At 41.1% G+C, this 21,880-nt stretch overlaps 1 protein-coding gene across 3 annotated transcripts in view; it reads left to right on the top strand.

The window, feature by feature from the left end:
* Nucleotides 1-21,880, top strand: part of cpne5b (copine Vb) — a 304,129-nt gene that overhangs the window by 212,918 nt on the left and 69,331 nt on the right. For all 3 annotated transcript variants that reach the window (XM_060910664.1, XM_060910665.1, XM_060910663.1), the window contains 2 exons: nucleotides 5,779-5,832; nucleotides 21,715-21,776. In XM_060910664.1, coding sequence (XP_060766647.1) covers nucleotides 5,779-5,832; nucleotides 21,715-21,776 — 116 coding nt within the window. The remainder of the gene's footprint in view (nucleotides 1-5,778; nucleotides 5,833-21,714; nucleotides 21,777-21,880) is intronic.

Genomic DNA, 21,880 nt, shown 5'->3' with positions numbered 1-21,880 from the left:
AATATTTTCATGTGTGAATATTCTGATGTGTTTTCACGTCCTTGTTCCTCTACTCAGGCTGACACCAGATAACAGGGTTCATTAGGATTCCTGCATATGAAATCTCCATGATTGAAAATTATTTTCCTATTATTATATAATCCATGGTGAGGTGTTTGCTGTCTGTGTTTGTCAGATCCGTTGCCTTAAGGATTGTTGAGTGCAATGCGAGCAGTTTTTTATAGCATTTGTCATGGTAGTAATCTGGGATGAGCTATTAAACCCCGAAATACAGTGGTGCTTGAAAGTTTGTGAACCCTTAAGAATTTTCTATATTTCTGCAGAAATATCACCGAAAACATCATCAGGTTTTCACACAAGTCCTAAAAGTAGATAAAGAGAACCCAGTTAAACAAATGAGACAAAAATATTATACTTGGTCATTTATTTATTGGGGAAAATGATCCAAAATTATCTGTGCGTGGCAAAAGTATGTGAACCTCTAGGATTAGCAGTTAATTTGAAGGTGAAATTCGAGTCAGGTGTTTTCAATCAATGCGATGACAATCAGGTGTGAGTGGGCACCCTGTTTTATTTAAAGAACAGGGATCTATCAAAGTCTGATCTTCACAACACATGTTTGTGGAAGTGTATCATGGCACGAACAAAGGAGATTTCTGAGGACCTCAGAAAAAGCGTTGTTGATGCTCGTCAGGCTGGAAAAGGTTACAAAACCATCTCTAAAGAGTTTGGACTCCACCAATCCACAGTCAGACAGATTGTGTACAAATGGAGGAAATTCAAGACCATTGTTACCCTCCCCAGGAGTGGTCGACCAACAAAGATCACTCCAAGAGCAAGGCGTGTAATAGTTGGCGAGGTCACAAAGGACCCCAGGGTAACTTCTAAGCAACTGAAGGCCTCTCTCACATTGGCTAATGTTAATGTTCATGAGTCCACCATCAGGAGAACACTGAACAACAATGGTGTGCATGGCAGGGTTGCAAGGAGAAAGCCACTGCTCTCCAAAAAGAACATTGTTGCTCGTCTGCAGTTTTCTAAAGATCACGTGGACAAGCCAGAAGGCTATTGGAAAAATATTTTGTGGACGGATGAGACCAAAATAGAACCTTTTGGTTTAAATGAGAAGCGTTATGTTTGGAGAAAGGAAAACACTGCATTACAGCATAAGAACTTTATCTCATCTGTGAAACATGGTGGTGGTAGTATCATGGTTTGGGCCTGTTTTGCTGCATCTGGGCCAGGATGGCTTGCCATCATTGATGGAACAATGAATTCTGGATTATACCAGTGAATTCTAAAGGAAAATGTCAGGACATCTGTCCATGAACTGAATCTCAAGAGAAGGTGGGTCATGCAGCAAGACAACGACCCTAAGCACACAAGTCATTCTACCAAAGAATGGTTAAAGAAGAATAAAGTTAATGTTTTGGAATGGCCAAATCAAAGTCCTGACCTTAATCCAATCGAAATGTTGTGGAAGGACCTGAAGCGAGCAGTTCATGTGAGGAAACCCACCAACATCCCAGAGTTGAAGCTGTTATGAACGGAGGAATGGGCTAAAATTCCTCCAAGCCGGTGTGCAGGACTGATCAACAGTTACCGGAAACGTTTAGTTGCAGTTATTGCTGCACAAGGGGGTCACACCAGATACTGAAAGCAAAGGTTCACATACTTTTGCCACTCACAGATATGTAATATTGGATCATTTTCCTTAATAAATAAATGACCAAGTATAATATGTTTGTCTCATTTGTTTAACTGGGTTCTCTTTATCTACTTTTAGGACTTGTGTGAAAATCTGATGATGTTTTAGGTCATATTTATGCAGAAATATAGAAAATTCTAAAGGGTTCACAAACTTTCAAGCACAACTATTTATTCCATTTAGAAGAATCATACAATCAAATCAGCGTTGCTATGATTCGGTTGTAGGCACAAGGCAAGAGGCCAAGTGCTGAAAAGAATCGCAGCCGTGCTGATATTCACTACAACAGCATGACCATGAGTGCAATATTGCTTTTATACAACAGTTCTATAAAGAAGAAATTAATATCAAGTACAGTGACATTTCACACAAAATACAGACAATTATTATACACACCGGACACTTTTTCCATGAAATGAAATCATGTATTCTATTCCTTTCTACTGGATTTATTGATAGCGTGTAATATTGTTATCATATCGCTTATCCTCTGTGTATTACACCACTCTCCCCAGTGGAGAATGAGCATGCGATATTGTTAGAATCCTACGTCATGCAGCGCCACCCTTGTTTTCATCTCCTAATACATCCATGTATCTGACTAATCCAGTATGGTCGCACCCGGGGAAATGGCCCAATGGACTGATGTTACAACTTTACCATGTTTTTTAATTAATTTTTTTTTTGTCTAGAACATCTTATAACTCCGTAATTTCAAAATTTCCTGGTTAATCGCTTTAAAAGTGCTTCCGGTAAAACTGGCATCCCTTTTTCTGTTTCTCCATCATTTGCTGAGCTTTCATAACTGAAAAAAGTTATATTCCTGAAAAATATCATTATTTGCCATGTTTGCTTATGATGTCGCTAATACTCAGCCTTGTAGTACTCAAGTCCAGGACTCGAACTCGAGTCCGACTCGTGCCCTAATTTTAAGGACTCGTGACTCGACTTGGACTTGAGCACTGATGACTCAGACTTGGACTCAGACTCGTGCATTAACTGCATTCGGACTCGTAAATTGGAGACGAGGACTTGGATTTTTTCTTTATATTTTGTAACATTCCATAATAATTTGGCAAAAGATATTTATATCTACATTCATTTTTATACTAATTTCGTGCAAGATTGTCACAGCTGCACGCCTTGGCACGTGCATCAGATAGACTCTCGAGCGCGTTCCAGACAGCGCCCGCACGAGAGTCTGCTTGGTGAACGACTCGCACTTGCAGAGGATTAAGGCACAATCAGCACACCTATATAAAAACTGTGAAGACACACTTAGTTTGCGAAGTATTGAGTTGCGTTGATGACACATGACCGAGCCTTATTTCTTTGTTTGGTTTCCTGATCCCTAATTTCCTGTTTCTCGTTTTGGATTCTGCCGAGTCTACGCTAGCCTGTTTGTGCCTCGCTCGACCTATTGCCTGTTTCACCGTTTTACGATTTTGCCTGCCGTTCTGGATTGTTTACGTGTCTTCACTTGTATTAATAAACACACCTTCTGCACTAACATCCATCTCTGACAGAATACTTCACACTCCCTGACAAAGAGAACGCACGTTCACCTGTTCAGGAAGAAACTAATGTTAATGGAGCTAAAACAGCCACCGTCAAATGGTGCGGTTGGAGTCTTGGACTTGACTCGAAATTTTATTTTAATGTCTTGGACTTGACTCGGACTTGAACACTGGGGATTCGAGACTGGACTCGGACTCGAGGTTTAGCGACTCGAGTACAACACTGCTAATACTACTGTAGTAGCTGTTTCAAACTAGGAAGTGGAATTTGATGTGGCGAGTACAGATGAGCATACAACAACGAATGCTGTTATAAGAAGTATCAGCGTCTTGGAACGGTGCTCGATCGATTCTTTCAGCGTTTAAATAAACACTGTACATTAGTGATATTTTCTCCTTGGATCCTGGATGTAAAAAGCTAGCAGGTGGCCAGTCCTGCTTTGCTTTTTCGCTTTCTGTGGATATCAGCATTTTACCTCTATTGCTCTTTGTGCATCTGCAGACACCAACCTCTGCCACATCCATCTTGTTAAATTGTCAATAATATGGATGACCTGGCTACTGCTGCCCTAACTATCTCTCCCAATATCACGGAGCATACGGAGTCAAACATCGTGTGCACTGCTTCCCTGAGCTTCTTTCATTATGCGATCCTGTATGTGAAATGGAGATAGGGTGCGGAGATAGGAGAACAAAGTGGTTAAAGTGAGGGATATAGAGGAAGAAAATTGCACACAGATTATTCGTTGCCTCACTGTAATTCACCTAGTTTGGGACTGAATAATTCCATGTGACACTACATTTACCCAAATTGTGGGGAAATGTCCGGGGTTACCGCCGAGCGACATTTTCTACAAATAGAAGCGATTTCATATGGAAGCCCTAAAATGAAGCTTTGTGCAAGTTCTGTGTCATTATTGTGACTTAACAATGAGAGAACTCATAATAATGGCATAATATCTCAAAATAACAAATTATTAATCTAATTATTTTGACTTTTGACTATTTATCAGTTGAATATTATATTTCTGCATACTGTTTCCCAGACCCTAAGCCAGATGTTGCTAGAATCAAATTCAGTAATAACCTAGCAATGTATTTTTCTAGAACTTGCTGTTCAGGGCTTCTGTAATTCCATACAGTAAGTCGTTGATATACAGTGTCTTGCAAAAGTATTCATCCCCCTTTGGTGTTTGTCCTGTTTTGTCGCATTACAAGCTGGAATTAAAATGGATTGTTGGAGGCTTAGCACCATTTGATTTACACAACATGCCTACCACTTTAAAGGTGCGAATTGTTGTTTTATTGTGACACAAAGAATAATTAAGATTAAAAAAACAAAATCTGGAGTGTGCATATGTATTCACCCCCTTTCGCATGAAACCCCTAAATAAGAGCTGGTCCAACCAATTATATACCAAAGTATAGCTCAGGTTTGGGTTATCCATTCTAGCACAATGGAAAGAATATGGCACTACTTCAAACCTGACAAGAGAAGGCCGCCCACCAAAACTCACAAACCAGGCAAGGAGGGCATTAATCAGAGATGCAACAAAGTCACCAAACACTGAAGGAGCTGCAAAGATCCACAGCGGAGATGGGAGCATCTGTCCATAAGACCACTTTAAGCCGTACACTCCACAGAGCGGGGCTTTATGGAAGAGTGGCCAGGAAAAAAAAAAAGTCATTGCTTAAAAAAAAAAAAAAATCACGTTTAGAGCTTGCCCAATAGCATGTGGCAGAGTCCCATAAACACATGGAAGAAGATTCTCTTGTCAAATGAGACTAAAATTGATCTTTTTGGCCATCATGGGAAATGCCATGTGCGGCACAAACCCAACACCCTGAGAACACCATTCCTACAGTGAAGCATGGTGGTGGCAGCATCATGCTGTGGGGATGTTTTTCATCTGCATGGACAGGAAAGCTGGTCAGGACTGAAGGAAAGATGGATGGCACTAAACACAGGGCAATTCTGGAGGAAAACCTGTTTGAGTCGGTCAGAGGTTTGAGACTGGGATGAAGGTTCACGTTCCAGCAGATCCTAAACATACTGCTAAAGCTACACTGGAGTGGTTTAAAGGGAAACATTTAAATGTCTTGGAATGGAGTTGGAGCAGTTTTGCCTTGAGGAATGGGCAAAAATCCCAGTGGCTAGATGTGCTAAGCTAATAGAGACACACCCCAAGAGACTTGCAGCTGTAATTGCAGAAAAGGTGGCTCTACAAAGTATTGTCTTTGGGGGGTGAATACCTATGCACACTCCAGGTTTCTGTTTTTTCATCTTAATTATTGTTTGTGTCACAATGAAACAGCAATTTGCACCTTTAAAGTGGTCAGCATGTTGTGTAAATCAAATGGTGCTAACCCTCCAAAAATCCATTTTAATTCCAGCTTGTAATGCGACAAAACAGGACAAACACCAAGGGGGATGATTACTTTTGCAAGACATTGTATTATGTGTCGCTTGGATGTCTTCCACCCAATCTGATACGGTATGTGTGAGCGTATTTAGACTTGGGTCCTGAACGATTTCTCCGTCCTGGTTTGTAGGTGGTGAATCCAAAGAAGAAAATGAAAAAGAAGAAATATGTCAATTCTGGCACGGTGAGTTGAACTTCGTAACACACACACACACACACACACACACACACAGTGTGATGGTTTCTTTCTCTTATTTACTGTATATTAAAAACAAAACAAAGCCACACATCCTCCGCCTGCAAAAACACAAGCTTTTCGCATAATTTGCAATCTGCTTTTCATACCTCTGCTAATTAAATGAGTAAAAATAAACAATAATTAGGTGATTTTTGCAGCTGTGTGGAGACGATGTATCCCTTTGACACATTCTTGGAAGATGCAGTCTGTTTTTGCTGTTCACCATATGAACAGATGGTGAAGGTTAGATGTTGGCATTTAATGATTCACCATTAATCAATTCATGATTCAGTTTGAGTCACGATATTGGCTTGACGATTCAATTTTCCTCACAATATTTTTGAAAAAAAAATTAATTCATACTATATATTAGAATTATATATTAGAACTTATTGCTATTCAAACTCCATCACATTATAGTCTAAGGTCTAATAGTGAACTGTTATTACGGCCACCAAGAGTTAGAACACTCACTACACTGGGTGACCGCACTTTTGGATCTGCGGCACCCAAACTATGGGGCAAATTACCTTGGGAGCTTCGCAACACAGGATCCAGGGGTGGATCCAGGAAAGTGGGAAGGGGTGGAGGGGCATCAACCCAGTAAGGCCAGGGGTCCAGGGGCCAAGGGGTCAACAGAAGCCCCCGGAAGCTCTACAGTTTTTAAATGCCCGGAGATGCATTTTGAGCTGGCAGAGACATGTTGTAAATGAAATTTCTTAAAGAAAATTACCAGATCAAAAATACATTTTAAAAGTAGGAACTTTCAAAACCATTTTATTAGTCACTGAAAATGATATTGTTAGAGTTGCAGATTATGCGTAGACCATAATTAAAACTAATATATGGTAATATTTATGAAAGTTGGATTATCATAATAATGCATTACAACATGACACACTACAGTGTAGTGCACTGACCACAAAACACCTTATATCAATAAATTATTACTATTTTAGCAACTGCAATCTGAGCTCCTGCTCAGGACAGTCAATGTACAGATAAGACAGTGAATACACCCAGGTACACTGAGGGAATGTACGGTAAGTGGCCAGAGCTTAATACCGAGATAACTATAAACAAAGACTGCAAGATTTGCATGTCTATAATACAAAGTCAGTAACTGCATTCTGAGCTCCCGAGTCTAATAGACTGAAATAACGAAACAGTGATTGAGAGTTGCATGTGAACAAGTCCAATAATAAGTCTTAGTTCCCAAGACTCAGGGGATTTCAAGCAAAAATCAACATCACTCACAGACCTATCCGGCCACTGTCGTAAAAATCAAAGTGAGGCTCACCTCCAAAACGGCACGTGTACCATGTACATACACCTGGTATAGTGAGTACAGGGATACCCTATTAAAGCCTAGGTCACAACCGGACGTACGATTTTTTGGCTGTGCGATTTTTGGCATTTCCCAAATCGCTGCGTTTTTTTTGTTCATGGAGAAAGATGCACGTTGGCCGTAAGTTTGTCTTGCAACCTGAAAAAAACGTAAGCGCCATGGGCGATTGCTCTAAGACAACAAGGGAGGCTCAGCCTCCTCTAAAAATGCCCTTATAACTTTAATGTGTGCGTGAGTTTTTCCCCCTCGTGACAGCGCGATGCAGCGCAGCTTCAGTGGGCTTCAATGGCATTTGGTAGCTCTGCGCTTTTCAATCTCAAAATGCAAGACGATTATTGGACAAATACTGCGAAAACGCCCGCCCACGGACTCCCACGGACTCCCAGCCTCAGTGGACTTCAACGGCATTTGGGAGCTATGCGCTTTTCAATCTCAAAATGCAAGACGGTTATTGGACAAATACTGCGAAAATGCCCGCCTACGGACTCCGAGCCTCACATGGGAGGGACATGGCAGTTTCCGCGAGGAGACTGGTGATTGGTGAAAGCGGCCGGATATTTTCTTTGATTGACAGCTCGTTTTAACTATAGACAGGCAGCGGTGAATTTCAGTTCAGTCCCATGTGGAATCGGAAGTGCTGTGGTGTATTGTAAGAGATCAGCTTACATTTCGATTTCATTCATTACATACGGTTTCTACCAGCTTTTTTAGTTTGTATATATTTTCATTGTAAATAAAGTGTAAATATAGTGTTGTCAAGTTTGCTATCTTAGTTCCAGAAATGTCGTTTATTTGAGTGACTGAACTTGAACTTGAGGGGGCTAGTCAGCTAGCAAGAAAGCTGCGCACGGACGCCAAGCATTGCTGATTTAATTTTGGCGAAGCCATTTGCCAGTCTTCCTTTCAAGGAAAAAATTAAAATTAAAGAGCAGGGTAGACCAACGCCTCAAATTGACTTGGTGAAAAAGGTAGGGAATAATACTCGTTCCTTTCAGCTCTCCTGGTACGAGAAAGTAAATTGGCTAACAGCAAGTGACCCACATCAACAACAGTAAATAGGCTACTTTAGTAATATGTCATGGATGGACCAAAAATATAGAATCTATTTAAAATGTTTATGCTGAGTATATTATATTGTAATATATATTTTTCTGGATATGAATTAAACACAGCTACAATTTGGAAAACATTTTTAAACAAAAACACAGCCGAGAACATTTCACACTACAGACCTGGATTAAAAGTGAAGGGTTATCAAAATTGTCAATAAAACATTTCTCAGTCAAAATAAGTAAAATATAGGGAAAGTGTCATTGAATGAAATGTGTGGCACCCAGCTCTATGTTTGGCTCCCCAAGGTCAGTGCTTGTGCCTATTCCAGAACACTCTGCTGTTACTGCTGAGGTTCCTGACAAAGAGCTGCTTTCAATAATGATCAATTTTTAAACAACATGCCACAATTTTAAAATATAAAATGTTAAAATATACCCCCCCAACACCACCATCATGTATATTGGACAGTAGGCTAATGGGCCAAAAGAACCTGTTATTTCACAGTTTGTGACCCTGCCAACAATCAGCCAGATCAGAGGCAAGAGTATGGGCAAAATTGATGTTTTTTCTTTTAAAATCTGGAAATATCGTAACCGACCAGCCTCCCCTGTTTGAAAGACTACCAGCCGCCACTGGTAAGCGCCCGTAGAGTTTGTTTGACATGACAAAGAACCTCTGCGGCCGGTCTGCGGCCAGTCTACGGCTCGAAAATCAGCACGTCACACGCGCGCCCTCCGTGCATTTCTTGCGGTTTTTGCACGTAGACCGGCCGTAGGAGCACGTACGGCCGGTTGTGACCGAGGCTTAATGAATACGAGCAGTAGCTGGACAGCCGACGTGTGTGTATGCAGTAAGCCTGCTGCAGCGTCTTATTATTTTGGCTTGTGAACGTGTGTGTTAACAATATCATAAACATAAAAAGATAGTGCACACCCTTTACATGGAGTCTACAGTGCAGTCCTGGAATACAGTATGTTATTATGTTGATGCACAAAGTTCCTGCACCCTGTTACTATCCAACAAGACTCACCCAGCTTGCTTTTCACTGCATTCGTGTCACGAGCAAAAAAAAAACCTAAGCTATAGGCCCTACTATTAAATATTAATTTACACCAGAAACTCTTCAGCTCAATCCCACATAACGATTTATTTTGTTGATTTTTTTTAAACCTTATTACTTAAAAGACGACCAGCATATCTCAGTATCTGCAATACTAAAACTTTTTTTTTTTTTGGACTTGGGGGGTGCGTCCCCCCTTAAATCCACACCAGGGATCTGTAGATATTTTTTAAGAACAGGCTTTTCATCAGTAATGCTTTTATTTAGATGGTTGTATTTAATTTATTTGATCATTATCCTGTTTTTAAATAATTTTTGGTTATGTTTTAGATTTTCCTTTTAAGCAATTTTGGGGTTAAATTTTGTGTAATGTTGTTGTGTGTATATATACTTAATCATTGTAGTGTGCATGTGAACATATTTGTGTGAAACATGCACAATATAAGTAATAATAAACTTCAACTTTATTATGAAATAAATGGAACATTTATTTCATAATAAATAAGTAAATGGAACATTTATTTTCCTATTCTTTATCAGCTTAAGTATTCCTTTGTGTTAAATAAAAATAAAAAAACCCTCATTTTCTGAATGAGCAACAAGAATTATTTACCCATATTTATAAAGGTTGGAGAGAAATATAATGGACCATTAACTAAAATATTCCTTTCATTAAAAATGAAAAACGTTAATAACAAATAGGACTTTTCTGAATAAACGTTTATGAATATTTTACTATTTACCATTTTTCTTCTCTTTTCTTTAGCTTTCAGCAGTGTGTAAAAAGAGAGCTCTGAGTTCTTGTTAAAGCGAGACGGCCGTTCGATTTCATAAAATCAGTGAAATTTAGTTCCCTCTGAAATCTGGTCATGGGGATATATGTTTATTTATGTAATATCTCACAAAAAAACAACAACAGGCCATTCTGTGGCTGGGAAGTTATTTAATTTGAGGGGATTCCCGAGCAAATAATGTGCATGAAATCTCGTGTCGCGCAGTCAAGCAGACAGAGGAAGTCCATGTGTGCATGCACTGGTTTACCTCCTTCTTCTTCTTTTGGGTTTTACGGCAGCTGGCATCCATTGATGTATTATTGCCATCTACAGGTTTACCTTTGACCCTGGACTGACAGTTCCATCATTCTGTCGCTAAATGAACAGCTGATCACACCGAGGTGCTCACTGACCGCCAATATTTATTAGTTTGGTCCTGCGTTTCCTTTCCTTTGCAACATAACATCTTTTCTTCTTGCGTTCCGTTACTGTAGTCAGTCTTTCACGTTTCATTTGCATACTCACTTCCTCCATTTTTCTCTTCTGTTTCAAACTTGTATCCTACTGTACAATGCCTTGTGTGAACGGGGAAAGCTCACCATGTGATGCATGACATAGTATCTTGAATTGGGTCATGGTGAAGCAGGAAAAAATAGCAGAGAATTTAGGGCCACATGGCCCTAAATTCATTAGTTGTTCTATTAAAAAACAAAAAACTAATAAAAATGGAAGTCTGTGATTCGAATTCAGTAGCTTTCAGTCCATTAAACAAAAATAATTGGGTGTCGGGGAAAATTCTTTTTATGATCTACACTTGAAAAATCTAAAAGGCAGTCTAGCTTTAAAGCTATTTGTGCATTCAGTTGCACAACAGCGCTTTCTCTTTTTAGTTCTTTTTTTTTGTAATGCCGTGTAAACAGCTGTGTTACTTCCGCTTATCGTGAAGTCACACATTCCTGGTATGGTGCAGTGTTCTGTCTTAGTCTTCTGTCTAAATGATGCAATTACAGTGAGGAAAAACAGCCGGATAATAAACACGATTCATTTTTTATTTCTTCGAATCGTCCTAAATTTGTATCAGGATTTATCATTGCATGATATACAGTTACGTGCCTAGTTAGAAGTGATGAATAAGTTCTGAAGATAGGAAGGAGGGGAGTGGAATCTGTGAGTGACTCTGAAAGTGGACACAAAAGCAAGAATTTGTATCTTAGAAGAATTAAAGTGACACGAATCTGTTACTCAGACTGATGACTGCAGCACAGACGCCTCATTTCCTGTCTTCTGCATCACAAACTCATCCTGGCAGCACTGCCTAACTTCAGATGCTCTGCTCATTTTCATCACTCACTGTCTTGGTCATGGAGGCACAAAAGTAATATTGCAGGCAATTTTTGATATGAGAACATAATCCAGTGTTGTATTCGAGAAAAGGCTCCTATACGGAATTGAAAAAGGAAACAACAGATCTTAAAGTTCTCAGGCACAATGGATTTTTGGTATGTGGATTGTTGGGATGTAAGGAATAAAACACAATGTTACCACCATACAGTTGCTTATTTTCCCATAACACCAAGTTCATTCATTCAGTATGAATTGGAAAATCGTCCAGCCGTTGAGTTCCCCAACATCTCAAACTACCTGGTACTGCAGACATCATTCTACATGGATACACAGATGAAAACCTGGAAGAGCATGGAGGAGTACAACTTTTTATGTATGTCTGGGTTAAAGCTCTGGGGATCAGGACACTACAAGATAAATCCTGTATCGTTTTTCCCCGAGTAAGGAGGAATTTCTGGGCTTTTTGTTCATGTTTTTGCGATGGTTGCTAGGACACTACAAGTTTTAGTATCGGGTGTAAACAAACCATGGCTGTTCGATTCTCAATCTTCCCTGCTCTTCTTGGAAAGCAGGCATCATAGATCCATATAATTTACCCACAAACGTATTTAGGGCCCGAGCCCTATGGGCGAAGGCCCTATTGTTCTTGTAAGAGTTCACTATTATTATTCTTCTTCCGTCTTCTTCTTCTTCTTCTTCTTCTTCTTCCGTCTTCTTCTTCTTCTTCTTCTTTATTTTTCTCCGCTGTTGGGCCATTTTCGGGGCGCTTGCCATGGGCGAAAACGCACGAAATTTGGCACCAGTTCCGAGAATTGCCACCGCTACTCAGAACCAGAAGCCCAAACTTGTCCGGGGCTCCGGGCCTCTATAGCGCCCCCTAAGTCGTTGTGATTTTGGCCTCCCGCATTAAGGTGCCTGGGTGCCATGTAGTTTGTAGTGGTGGCGTGCCATTTGGTACGCATATGTATCTCACTAAGCCGGACAAAAATGTAATGCCAATGCATTAGCCACGCCCAACAGGAAGTGAGGTAATTTCACTTTTGTGCGAAATGCATGGCCACGAAGACGGCGCAACTCCTCCTAGACCGTTCATAGGAATGTCACCAAAATTGATACACGTCATCTACAGACATGGCTGACAAAAGTTACTAAATACGTTTCACGTAGCATAAACCGTTCAGAAGTTATACGTCAATCAATTTTCAATGCAAAATTTTACATGCTTAAAAATTCATAACAAATCTTCTGTTTGCTCAAAACTGCTCATCCTTCACACGCAAATCACTCATTGGGCTTCTGACATGTTACCCAATTTCTGTGATATTTCGCCACTGGGGGCGCTATTTTTGGGCAAAAATTCCAATCTTTCCTCAAATTTGGTCAAACTTCACGGCCACCCTCTTACTACCTCCCATGTCATGTATACCACATTTTGGAAATTTTCGTCCATGGGGGGCGCTGTTTTTGGCCGACGCAATTGCTCCAAAACGGGTTTTTGGTAAATAATTCCATAATGCTTTTCCTTCACACCACTACCTTGTGATAGTACGTTGCTGTTGTAGACACTTATTTTTCCAACTCATAATCGCTCATGTACAGCATAGCGCCACCTACTGACATGGGAAAAACCAAAAAATTTATTCTTCAAAAATCTATATCTCATCTTCTATTTACTCAATTGTCATCAAACTTCATACGCAAACTCTTCATAGCTCACCTGACATGTATGCCAAATTTTGTGCACTTTCGCCCCTGGGGGTGCTGGTTATGGCAGAAATGATATTGCAGCTTCTGATTTGTCAAACTTGGCAAGCAAACTCTTTACAAGAGCCTTATTGGGGCGCTTGCCATGGTCGACAACGCACGAAATTTGGCTCCTTTTTCTTAGACTACCACCGCTACTGAGAACCAGAAGCCCAGATGCAGGCGGGCCTCAGGGCCTCTATAGCGCCCCCTAACTCGTTGTGATTTTGGCCTCCCGCATTAAGGTGCCTGGTTGCCATGTAGTTTGTAGTAGTGGCATGCCATTTGGTACGCATATGTATCTCACTAAGCCGGACAAAAATGTAATGCCAATGCATTAGCCACGCCCAACAGGAAGTGAGGTAATTTCACTTTTGTGCGAAATGCATGGCCACGAAGACGGCGCAACTCCTCCTAGACCGTTCATAGGAACGTCACCAAAATTGATATACATCATCTACAGACATGGCTGACAAAAGTTGCTAAATACGTTTCACGTAGGATAAACCGTTCATAAGTTGTACGTCAATCAATTTTCAATGCAGAATTTTACATGCTTAAAAATTCATAACAAATCTTCTAATTGCTCAAAACTGCTCATACTTCACACGCAAATCACTCATTGGGTTTCTGACATGTTACCCAACTTCTGTGATGTTTTGCCACTGGGGGCGCTATTTTTGGGCAAAAAATCCAATCTTTCCTCAAATTTGGTCAAACTTCACGGCCACCCTCTTACTACCTCCCATGTCATGTATACCACATTTTGGGAATTTTCGTCCATGGGGGGGCGCTGTTTTTGGCCGACGCAATTGCTCCAAAACGGGTTTTTGGTAAATAATTCCATAATGCTTTTCCTTCACACCACTACCTTGTGACTGTACGTTGCTGTTGTAGACACTTATTTTTCCAACTCATAATCGCTCATGTACAGCATAGCGCCACCTACTGACATGGGAAAAACCAAAAAATTTATTCTTCAAAAATCTATATCTCATCTTCTATTTACTCAATTGTCATCAAACTTCATACGCAAACTCTTCATAGCTCACCTGACATGTACGCCAAATTTTGTGCACTTTCACCCCTGGGGGTGCTGGTTATGGCAGAAATGATATTGCAGCTTCTGATTTGTCAAACTTGGCAAGCAAACTCTTTACAAGAGCCTTATTGGGGCGCTTGCCATGGTCGACAACGCACGAAATTTGGCTCCTTTTTCTTAGACTACCACCGCTACTGAGAACCAGAAGCCCAGATGCAGGCGGGCCTCAGGGCCTCTATAGCGCCCCCTAACTCGTTGTGATTTTGGCCTCCCGCATTAAGGTGCCTGGTTGCCATGTAGTTTGTAGTAGTGGCATGCCATTTGGTACGCATATGTATCTCACTAAGCCGGACAAAAATGTAATGCCAATGCATTAGCCACGCCCAACAGGAAGTGAGGTAATTTCACTTTTGTGCGAAATGCATGGCCACGAAGACGGCGCAACTCCTCCTAGACCGTTCATAGGAATGTCACCAAAATTGATAGACATCATCTACAGACATGGCTGACAAAAGTGACTAAATATGTTTCACGTAGCATTGACCGTTCAGAAGTTATACGTCAATCAATTTTCAATGCAAAATTTTACATGCTTAAAAATTCATAACAAATCTTCTAATTGCTCAAAACTGCTCATACTTCACACGCAAGTCACTCATTGGGCTTCTGACATGTTACCCACTTTCTGTGACATTTCGCCACTGGGGGCGCTATTTTTGGGCAAAAAATCCAATCTTTCCTCAAATTTGGTCAAACTTCACGGCCACCCTCTTCCTACCTCCCATGTCATGTATACCACATTTTGGGAATTTTCATCCATGGGGGGCGCTGTTTTTGGCCGACGCAATTGCTCCAACACGGGTTTTTGGTAAATAATTCCATAATGCTTTTCCGTCACACCAGCCGTTGTAGCTGTGGAAGGTATTTCGCGGGGACGCATGCCCCCGCCCCCCTTGGCCGCTGGCGCGAGGGCCCGTCGAGGCCGCTTGCGGCTTTAATTATTCTTCTTCCGTCTTCTTCCGTCTTCTTCTTCTTCTTCTTCTTCTTCCGTCTTCTTCTTCTTCTTTATTTTTCTCCGCTGTTGGGCCATTTTCGGGGCGCTTGCCATGGGCAAAAACGCACCAAATTTGGCACCAGTTCCGAGAATTGCCACCGCTACTGAGAACCAGAAGCCCAAACTTGGCCGGGGCTCCGGGCCTCTATAGCGCCCCCTAAGTCGTTGTGATTTTGGCCTCCCGCATTAAGGTGCCTGGGTGCCATGTAGTTTGTAGTAGTGGCATGCCATTTGGTACACATATGTATCTCACTAAGCCGGACAAAAATGTAATGCCAATGCATTAGCCACGCCCAACAGGAAGTGAGGTAATTTCACTTTTGTGCGAAATGCATGGCCACGTAGACGGCGCAACTCCTCCTAGACCGTTCATAGGAATGTCACCAAAATTGATACACATCATCTACAGACATGGCTGACAAAAGTTACTAAATACGTTTCACGTAGGATAAACCGTTCAGAAGTTATACGTCAATCAATTTTCGATGCAAAATTTTACATGCTTAAAAATTCATAACAAATCTTATGATTGGTCAAAACTGCTCATACTTCACACGCAAATCACTCATTGGGCTTCTGACATGTTACCCAATTTCTGTAATATTTCGCCACTGGGGGCGCTATTTTTGGGCAAAAATTCCAATCTTTCCTCAAATTTGGTCAAACTTCACGGCCACCCTCTTACTACCTCCCATGTCATGTATACCACGTTTTGGAAATTTTCGTCCATGGGGGGCGCTGTTTTTGGCCGACGCAATTGCTCCAAAACGGGTTTTTGGTAAATAATTCCATAATGCTTTTCCTTCACACCACTACCTTGTGATAGTACGTTGCTGTTGTAGACACTTATTTTTCCAACTCATAGTCGCTCATGTACAGCATAGCGCCACCTTCTGACATGGGAAAAACCAAAAAATTTATTCTTCAAAAATCTATATCTCATCTTCTATTTACTCAATTGTCATCAAACTTCATACGCAAACTCTTCATAGCTCACCTGACGTCTACGCCAAATTTTGTGCACTTTCGCCCCTGGGGGTGCTGGTTATGGCAAAAATGATATTGCAGCTTCTGATTTGTCAAACTTGCCAAGCAAACTCTTTACAAGACCCTTATTGGGGTGCTTGCCATGGTCGACAACGCACGAAATTTGGCTCCTTTTTCTTAGACTGCCACCGCTACTGAGAACCAGAAGCCCAGATCCAGGCGGGCCTCAGGGCCTCTATAGCGCCCCCTAACTCAGTGTGATTTTGGCCTCCCACATTAAGGTGCCTGGTTGCCATGTAGTTTGTAGTAGTGGCATGCCATTTGGTACGCATATGTATCTCACTAAGCCGGACAAAAATGTAATGCCAATGCATTAGCCACGCCCAACAGGAAGTGAGGTGATTTCACTTTTGTGCGAAATGCATGGCCACGAAGACGGCGCAACTCCTCCTAGACCGTTCATAGGAATGTCACCAAAATTGATCCACATCATCTACAGACATGGCTGACAAAAGGTCCTAAATACATTTCACGTAGCATAAACCGTTCAGAAGTTATACGTCAATCAATTTTCAATGCAACATTTTACATGCTTAAAAATTCATAACAAATCTTCTACTTGCTCAAAACTGCTCATACTTCACACGCAGATCACTCATTGGGCTTCTGAAATGTTACCCACTTTCTGTGATATTTCGCCACTGGGGGCGCTATTTTTGGGCAAAAATTCCAATCTTTCCTCAAATTTGGTCAAACTTCACGGCCACCCTCTTACTACCTCCCATGTCATGTATACCACATTTTGGGAATTTTCGTCCATGGGGGGCGCTGTTTTTGGCCGACGCAATTGCTCCAAAACGGGTTTTTGGTAAATAATTCCATAATGCTTTTCCTTCACACCACTACCTTGTGGTAATGTCTCTTGCCGAAGAAGCTGTGGAAGGTATTTCGCAGGGACGCATGCCCCCGCCCCCCTTGGCCGCTGGCGCGAGGGCCCGTCGAGGCCGCTTGCGGCTTTAATTATTTATTCTACTCACTGTGTGTGCTCTCTCTCTGCTCTCTGTGTGTGGGTTAAACGTAGAGGAGGAATGTGACAAAAATAAAGGCTTGTTCTTCTTAATTTACCCACAAATGTATTTATTCCATTTGTAAAGTGTACAGCAAACCAGCTACCGGATTTGGGACACTACGACATCCTGAGCTATTTAGTATTTGGCTTCAAACCTGAAAAAAATTTGTGGCCCACTAGATGGCGCTTCGGGCCACGGCCCAGTGGTTGAGAAACACTGCCTTATACCATAGCAATTTGCCAACCTCTTTCTTTCGATACGTTGTGCATTTTAGTTACATGTAATGCTGTGGAATGCTGGTAAACATGTTAGTTCCTGTTATTGATTCCATTACAGCAGTTACAATGAGGGAAGTTCCAGCTCAGATTTTATGAATTATCCAAAGATTCCAATATTAGATTGGATTACAGAAATGTATACAACAACATTTGATAAAAGTTCTGACTGCAAAGTTGAATTCTGGGGAAAAAAATGTTCTATTTCTATTGCTGCTGGAGTTTCGAGATGCTTCGCTGCTACACACACACACACCATGTATCCTATGTGTAAATGTTTTGCCGAGATAAAATGCGTCCCGCATTTTACGATTCTGGAGATTACCAAAGCAAGCAAGCAACATCGTCATGTGACCACCGTGGGACGTGTTTGATCTACTTTTAACCAAAACAAGTCAGCATGGACAAACATGGCAGACTCCGCTCTCCCGCCTGCTGAAAGCCAGCGGAAAAGAAAAGGAAAATTTGAAAGCAAATTAGCTAGAAAGCATGCCAGAAAAGCGATAGAAACCAAAAGGTTGTCATGAAGGGACAGATCAACCGCTGGAATCGACTGAAGGATGAAACAGGTGCGAAATCTGATGAAGAATTTGCAGCACTCGTCTTCGATTGGTGAGTCCGAGTATGGAGTTATACACCTAATGTTTTGCTCTTACAGAGAAAGAAACGATAACACAAAAGCAGTAAAAGAGAAAAGATATATCCATCTTTTGCTTCATGGATCTATACGCAAATGTCAACCACAAATTACATCCCCGAGTCTTGAAACTCTCCGAGGTTGATGCAGAGTCATGATGTTTTCCGCATGTCGCCATCTTGGAATGATGCAGTTCCATAATTATGGTAATTAGTTAAAGCTCTTGATGTTCGGTTATTTCCGTCAGGCCATACTGTTTATCTAACGAGATAGGAAAACTGAGAAAATCGACCCTCAGCTCATCAAAATGATCACGTCTCATCCGCATGATATTGTTCTTGCGAGACATAGGAAAATGCCATGCACAAGGAAAAAAATTTTCAGATGACTTTGCAGTCAGTACCTTTAATTATTGCAGCCCATAGAGCTTTGCAATTCCTGAATTTCCCACCAAACAAACATATTAGTTGACAGTATTAAAATTACTATTTTTTAAAAGGTTTTGGATTAAATCTAATTCATTAGTAAATATGGCTTTAATAATGGTGTTTTATGATTTCCAGCACTGTAACAATTTTGAAAATATCATGGCTCCTCTCAGCTGTGCTTCCCAGACTTTAAGAACCACTGGTCAAGAAAGTGAATGTTCCAAGCCATGCATATACACATATAGCATTAGCTACATAGCTAGCAGCCCAAATCAGAAATGTTGCTCGTCCTGCTCTTTTCAAATCAGCAGTAGGTGACACTGTGATTCGTTGTGCAGCTGAGGACGGCTTATTCAATCTAATTTACTAAAATATACAGTTTACTAAAGTAGGCTGGTTGATTAAAGCTAGACGGTCTTTCGATTTCATAAAATCAGTGAAATTTAGTTCCCTCTGAAATTTGATAATTGTGATACATGTTTATTTCTGCAATATCTAAAAAAAAAAAAAATCAGGCCATTCTGTGGCTGGGAAGTTATTTCGTTTGAGGGGATTCCTTAGCAAATAACATGCAAGAAATCGCTCGCTTCATGCAGTCAAGCAGACAGGGGAAGTCCGGTGTGTGCAGGTTTACCTTCTTCTTTTGGGTTTTATGGTATCCAGTGTTGCATTACTGCCATCTATAGGTTTACCTTTGACCGTGCACTGACAGTTACATCATTCTGTCGCCAAACGAACAGCTGATCACACCGAGGTGCTCACTGACCGCCGATATTTATTAGTTTGGTCCTGCGTTTCCTTTCCTTCGCAAAATAACGTCTTTTCTTCTCACTTTCCGATACTGTAGTCGGTCTTTCATGTTTCATCTGCATCCTCCATTTTTCTCTCCTGTTTCAGATTTGTATCCCACAATGCCTTGTGTGAATGGGGAAAGCCCACCACGTGATGCATGATGTAGTATCTTGAATTGGGTCATGGTGAAGCAGGAAAAAATAGTGGAGAATTTAGGGCCATGTGGCCCTCAATTCATTAATTGTTCTATTAAAAAATAATAATAAAATTGGAAGTCTGTGATTCGAATTCAGTAGCTTTTGGTCCACTAAACAAAAATAATTAGGTGTCAGGGAAAAGTCTTTTTATGACCTACGAGGTCTGTATCGTGAAATACCGTGACCGAGGTCTTGAAAGTACTGAGCGAGGCCCTCTGGGCTGAGGTCAGTATTCAAGGCCGAGGTCACGGTATTTCACCATACGGACCGACCTTAAGCTGGTAAATAAAATATAAATTTTTTTCTTTACCAAATTCTAACAGAAAACTGTTAGTGAGTGTGAGTGCCCGAAAGGAAAAACCGAGCCGAGGCGAGCCGCCATTTTGAATCCTCATTCATGGCTGTAATGCAAATTGCTTCCTCCTCGGTATACAAGTGCACTTCCATGGTAGGAAAAAAAACTACATTTTGCCACCTATGTAGTCCCCTATTTATACAAAATTGAGTCATTCAGGATTCAGCCATGTTTTTGCTCGACCAAAGTTATACAGTATTATGATCTTTATATTGCATAAATAAAGCCATGTGGTGAAACTTTGAAGAAGAGATTGTACTGGTTTAAAGTTTTTACCTAACGTAATATTATGTATTAGGATAACATGGGGCGGCACGGTGGTGTAGTGGTTAGCGCTGTCGCCTCACAGCAAGAAGGTCCTGGGTTCGAGCCCCGGGGCCGGCGAGGGCCTTTCTGTGTGGAGTTTGCATGTTCTCCCCGTGTCTGCGTGGGTTTCCTCCGGGTGCTCCGGTTTCCCCCACAGTCCAAAGACATGCAGGTTAGGTTAACTGGTGACTCTAAATTGACCGTAGGTGTGAGTGTGAATGGTTGTCTGTGTCTATGTGTCAGCCCTGTGATGACCTGGCGACTTGTCCAGGGTGTACCCCGCCTTTCGCCCGTAGTCAGCTGGGATAGGCTCCAGCTTGCCTGCGACCCTGTAGAAGGATAAAGCGGCTAGAGATAATGAGATGAGATGAGGATAACATGGTCCAAAATGTACCTCATTAACTAATGAGATCAAACTGTTAGCAAGTTAGAGGTTTTTAGCTTTCTCCTGAAATGTTTTATTTTATCTTCCTCAGGGTAGTAAAACTCGCTTTCGCTGTGAACACTGTTGTTATCGCTATCCATGCTGTAAAATTAATGCTATTTCGAATCCTCATTCACGGCTGTAATGCAAATGGCTTCCTCCTCAGTATACAAGTGCACTTCCATGGCAGGAAAAAAACTACATTTTGTCACCCATGTAGTTCCCTATTTATACAAATAGGAGTCATTCAGGATTCAGCCATGTTTTTGCTCGGTGTTAGCAAATTACAGGTTTTAGCTTTCCCCTGAAATGTTTTATTTTATTTCTTCTTCCTCAGGGTAGTAAAACTCGCTTTTGCTGTGAACACTGTCATTATCGCTATCCATGATGTAAAATTAATGCTATTCTCCTGAGAAATGCTGGCAAAAATTTATAAGATTTCTGATAATCTTATAAATAAATCTTAAAAAAAGATACATGTTGACCAAAAATGCTACTATGTTTGTTGTTGTTGTGAACGAGCGAGTCGCCAGAGGTCCGTAACCGGGGTCCGTACCGTAGGATACGGACCCGCTCGCCAGCCAGTCAGAGCACAGTATTTGGACCGCGAAAAAAAAAAAATTAATCTGAGCAGTTTTGGTTGGAGAAGACTAAACAGACCGAGTTTGGTAAAACACAATACAAAAGTGCACACACTGATCCCTTATGGCTTTTCCAGGATATTCATTATACACTTGAAGGTCCCCTGAGTGAGATTATGTATGTCCCTATTATGTATTCTGTCAGCATTTGAAAACAAACAGGCAATGCACACAATTTCCATTACTCACAATAGGTTACCATTTAACTGCACAGAACAAAAATGGTCATATTTGTTATATTTGTTTTCCTGCCTGGTCCTGTCACTACTGAACACAAATGTCTCAATTTTCTCACACAGGTGACACTGCTGTCTTTTTCCGTGGAGTCTGAATTCACTTTCCTCGATTACATCAAAGGAGGGTGAGTAGACATTCGAAGACTGCAGCTGTGAGGTGTTTGTTGAACCTCTGAATCATTCTGTGTGTTATGTGCCTACCTTGTGTCTCAATATGTCGAAATGGCAC

The sequence above is a fragment of the Neoarius graeffei genome, chromosome 26, assembly GCF_027579695.1.
Source record: "Neoarius graeffei isolate fNeoGra1 chromosome 26, fNeoGra1.pri, whole genome shotgun sequence".
Classification (NCBI taxonomy): Eukaryota; Metazoa; Chordata; class Actinopteri; order Siluriformes; family Ariidae; genus Neoarius; species Neoarius graeffei.
This window is presented reverse-complemented; position numbering and strand designations above follow the sequence as displayed.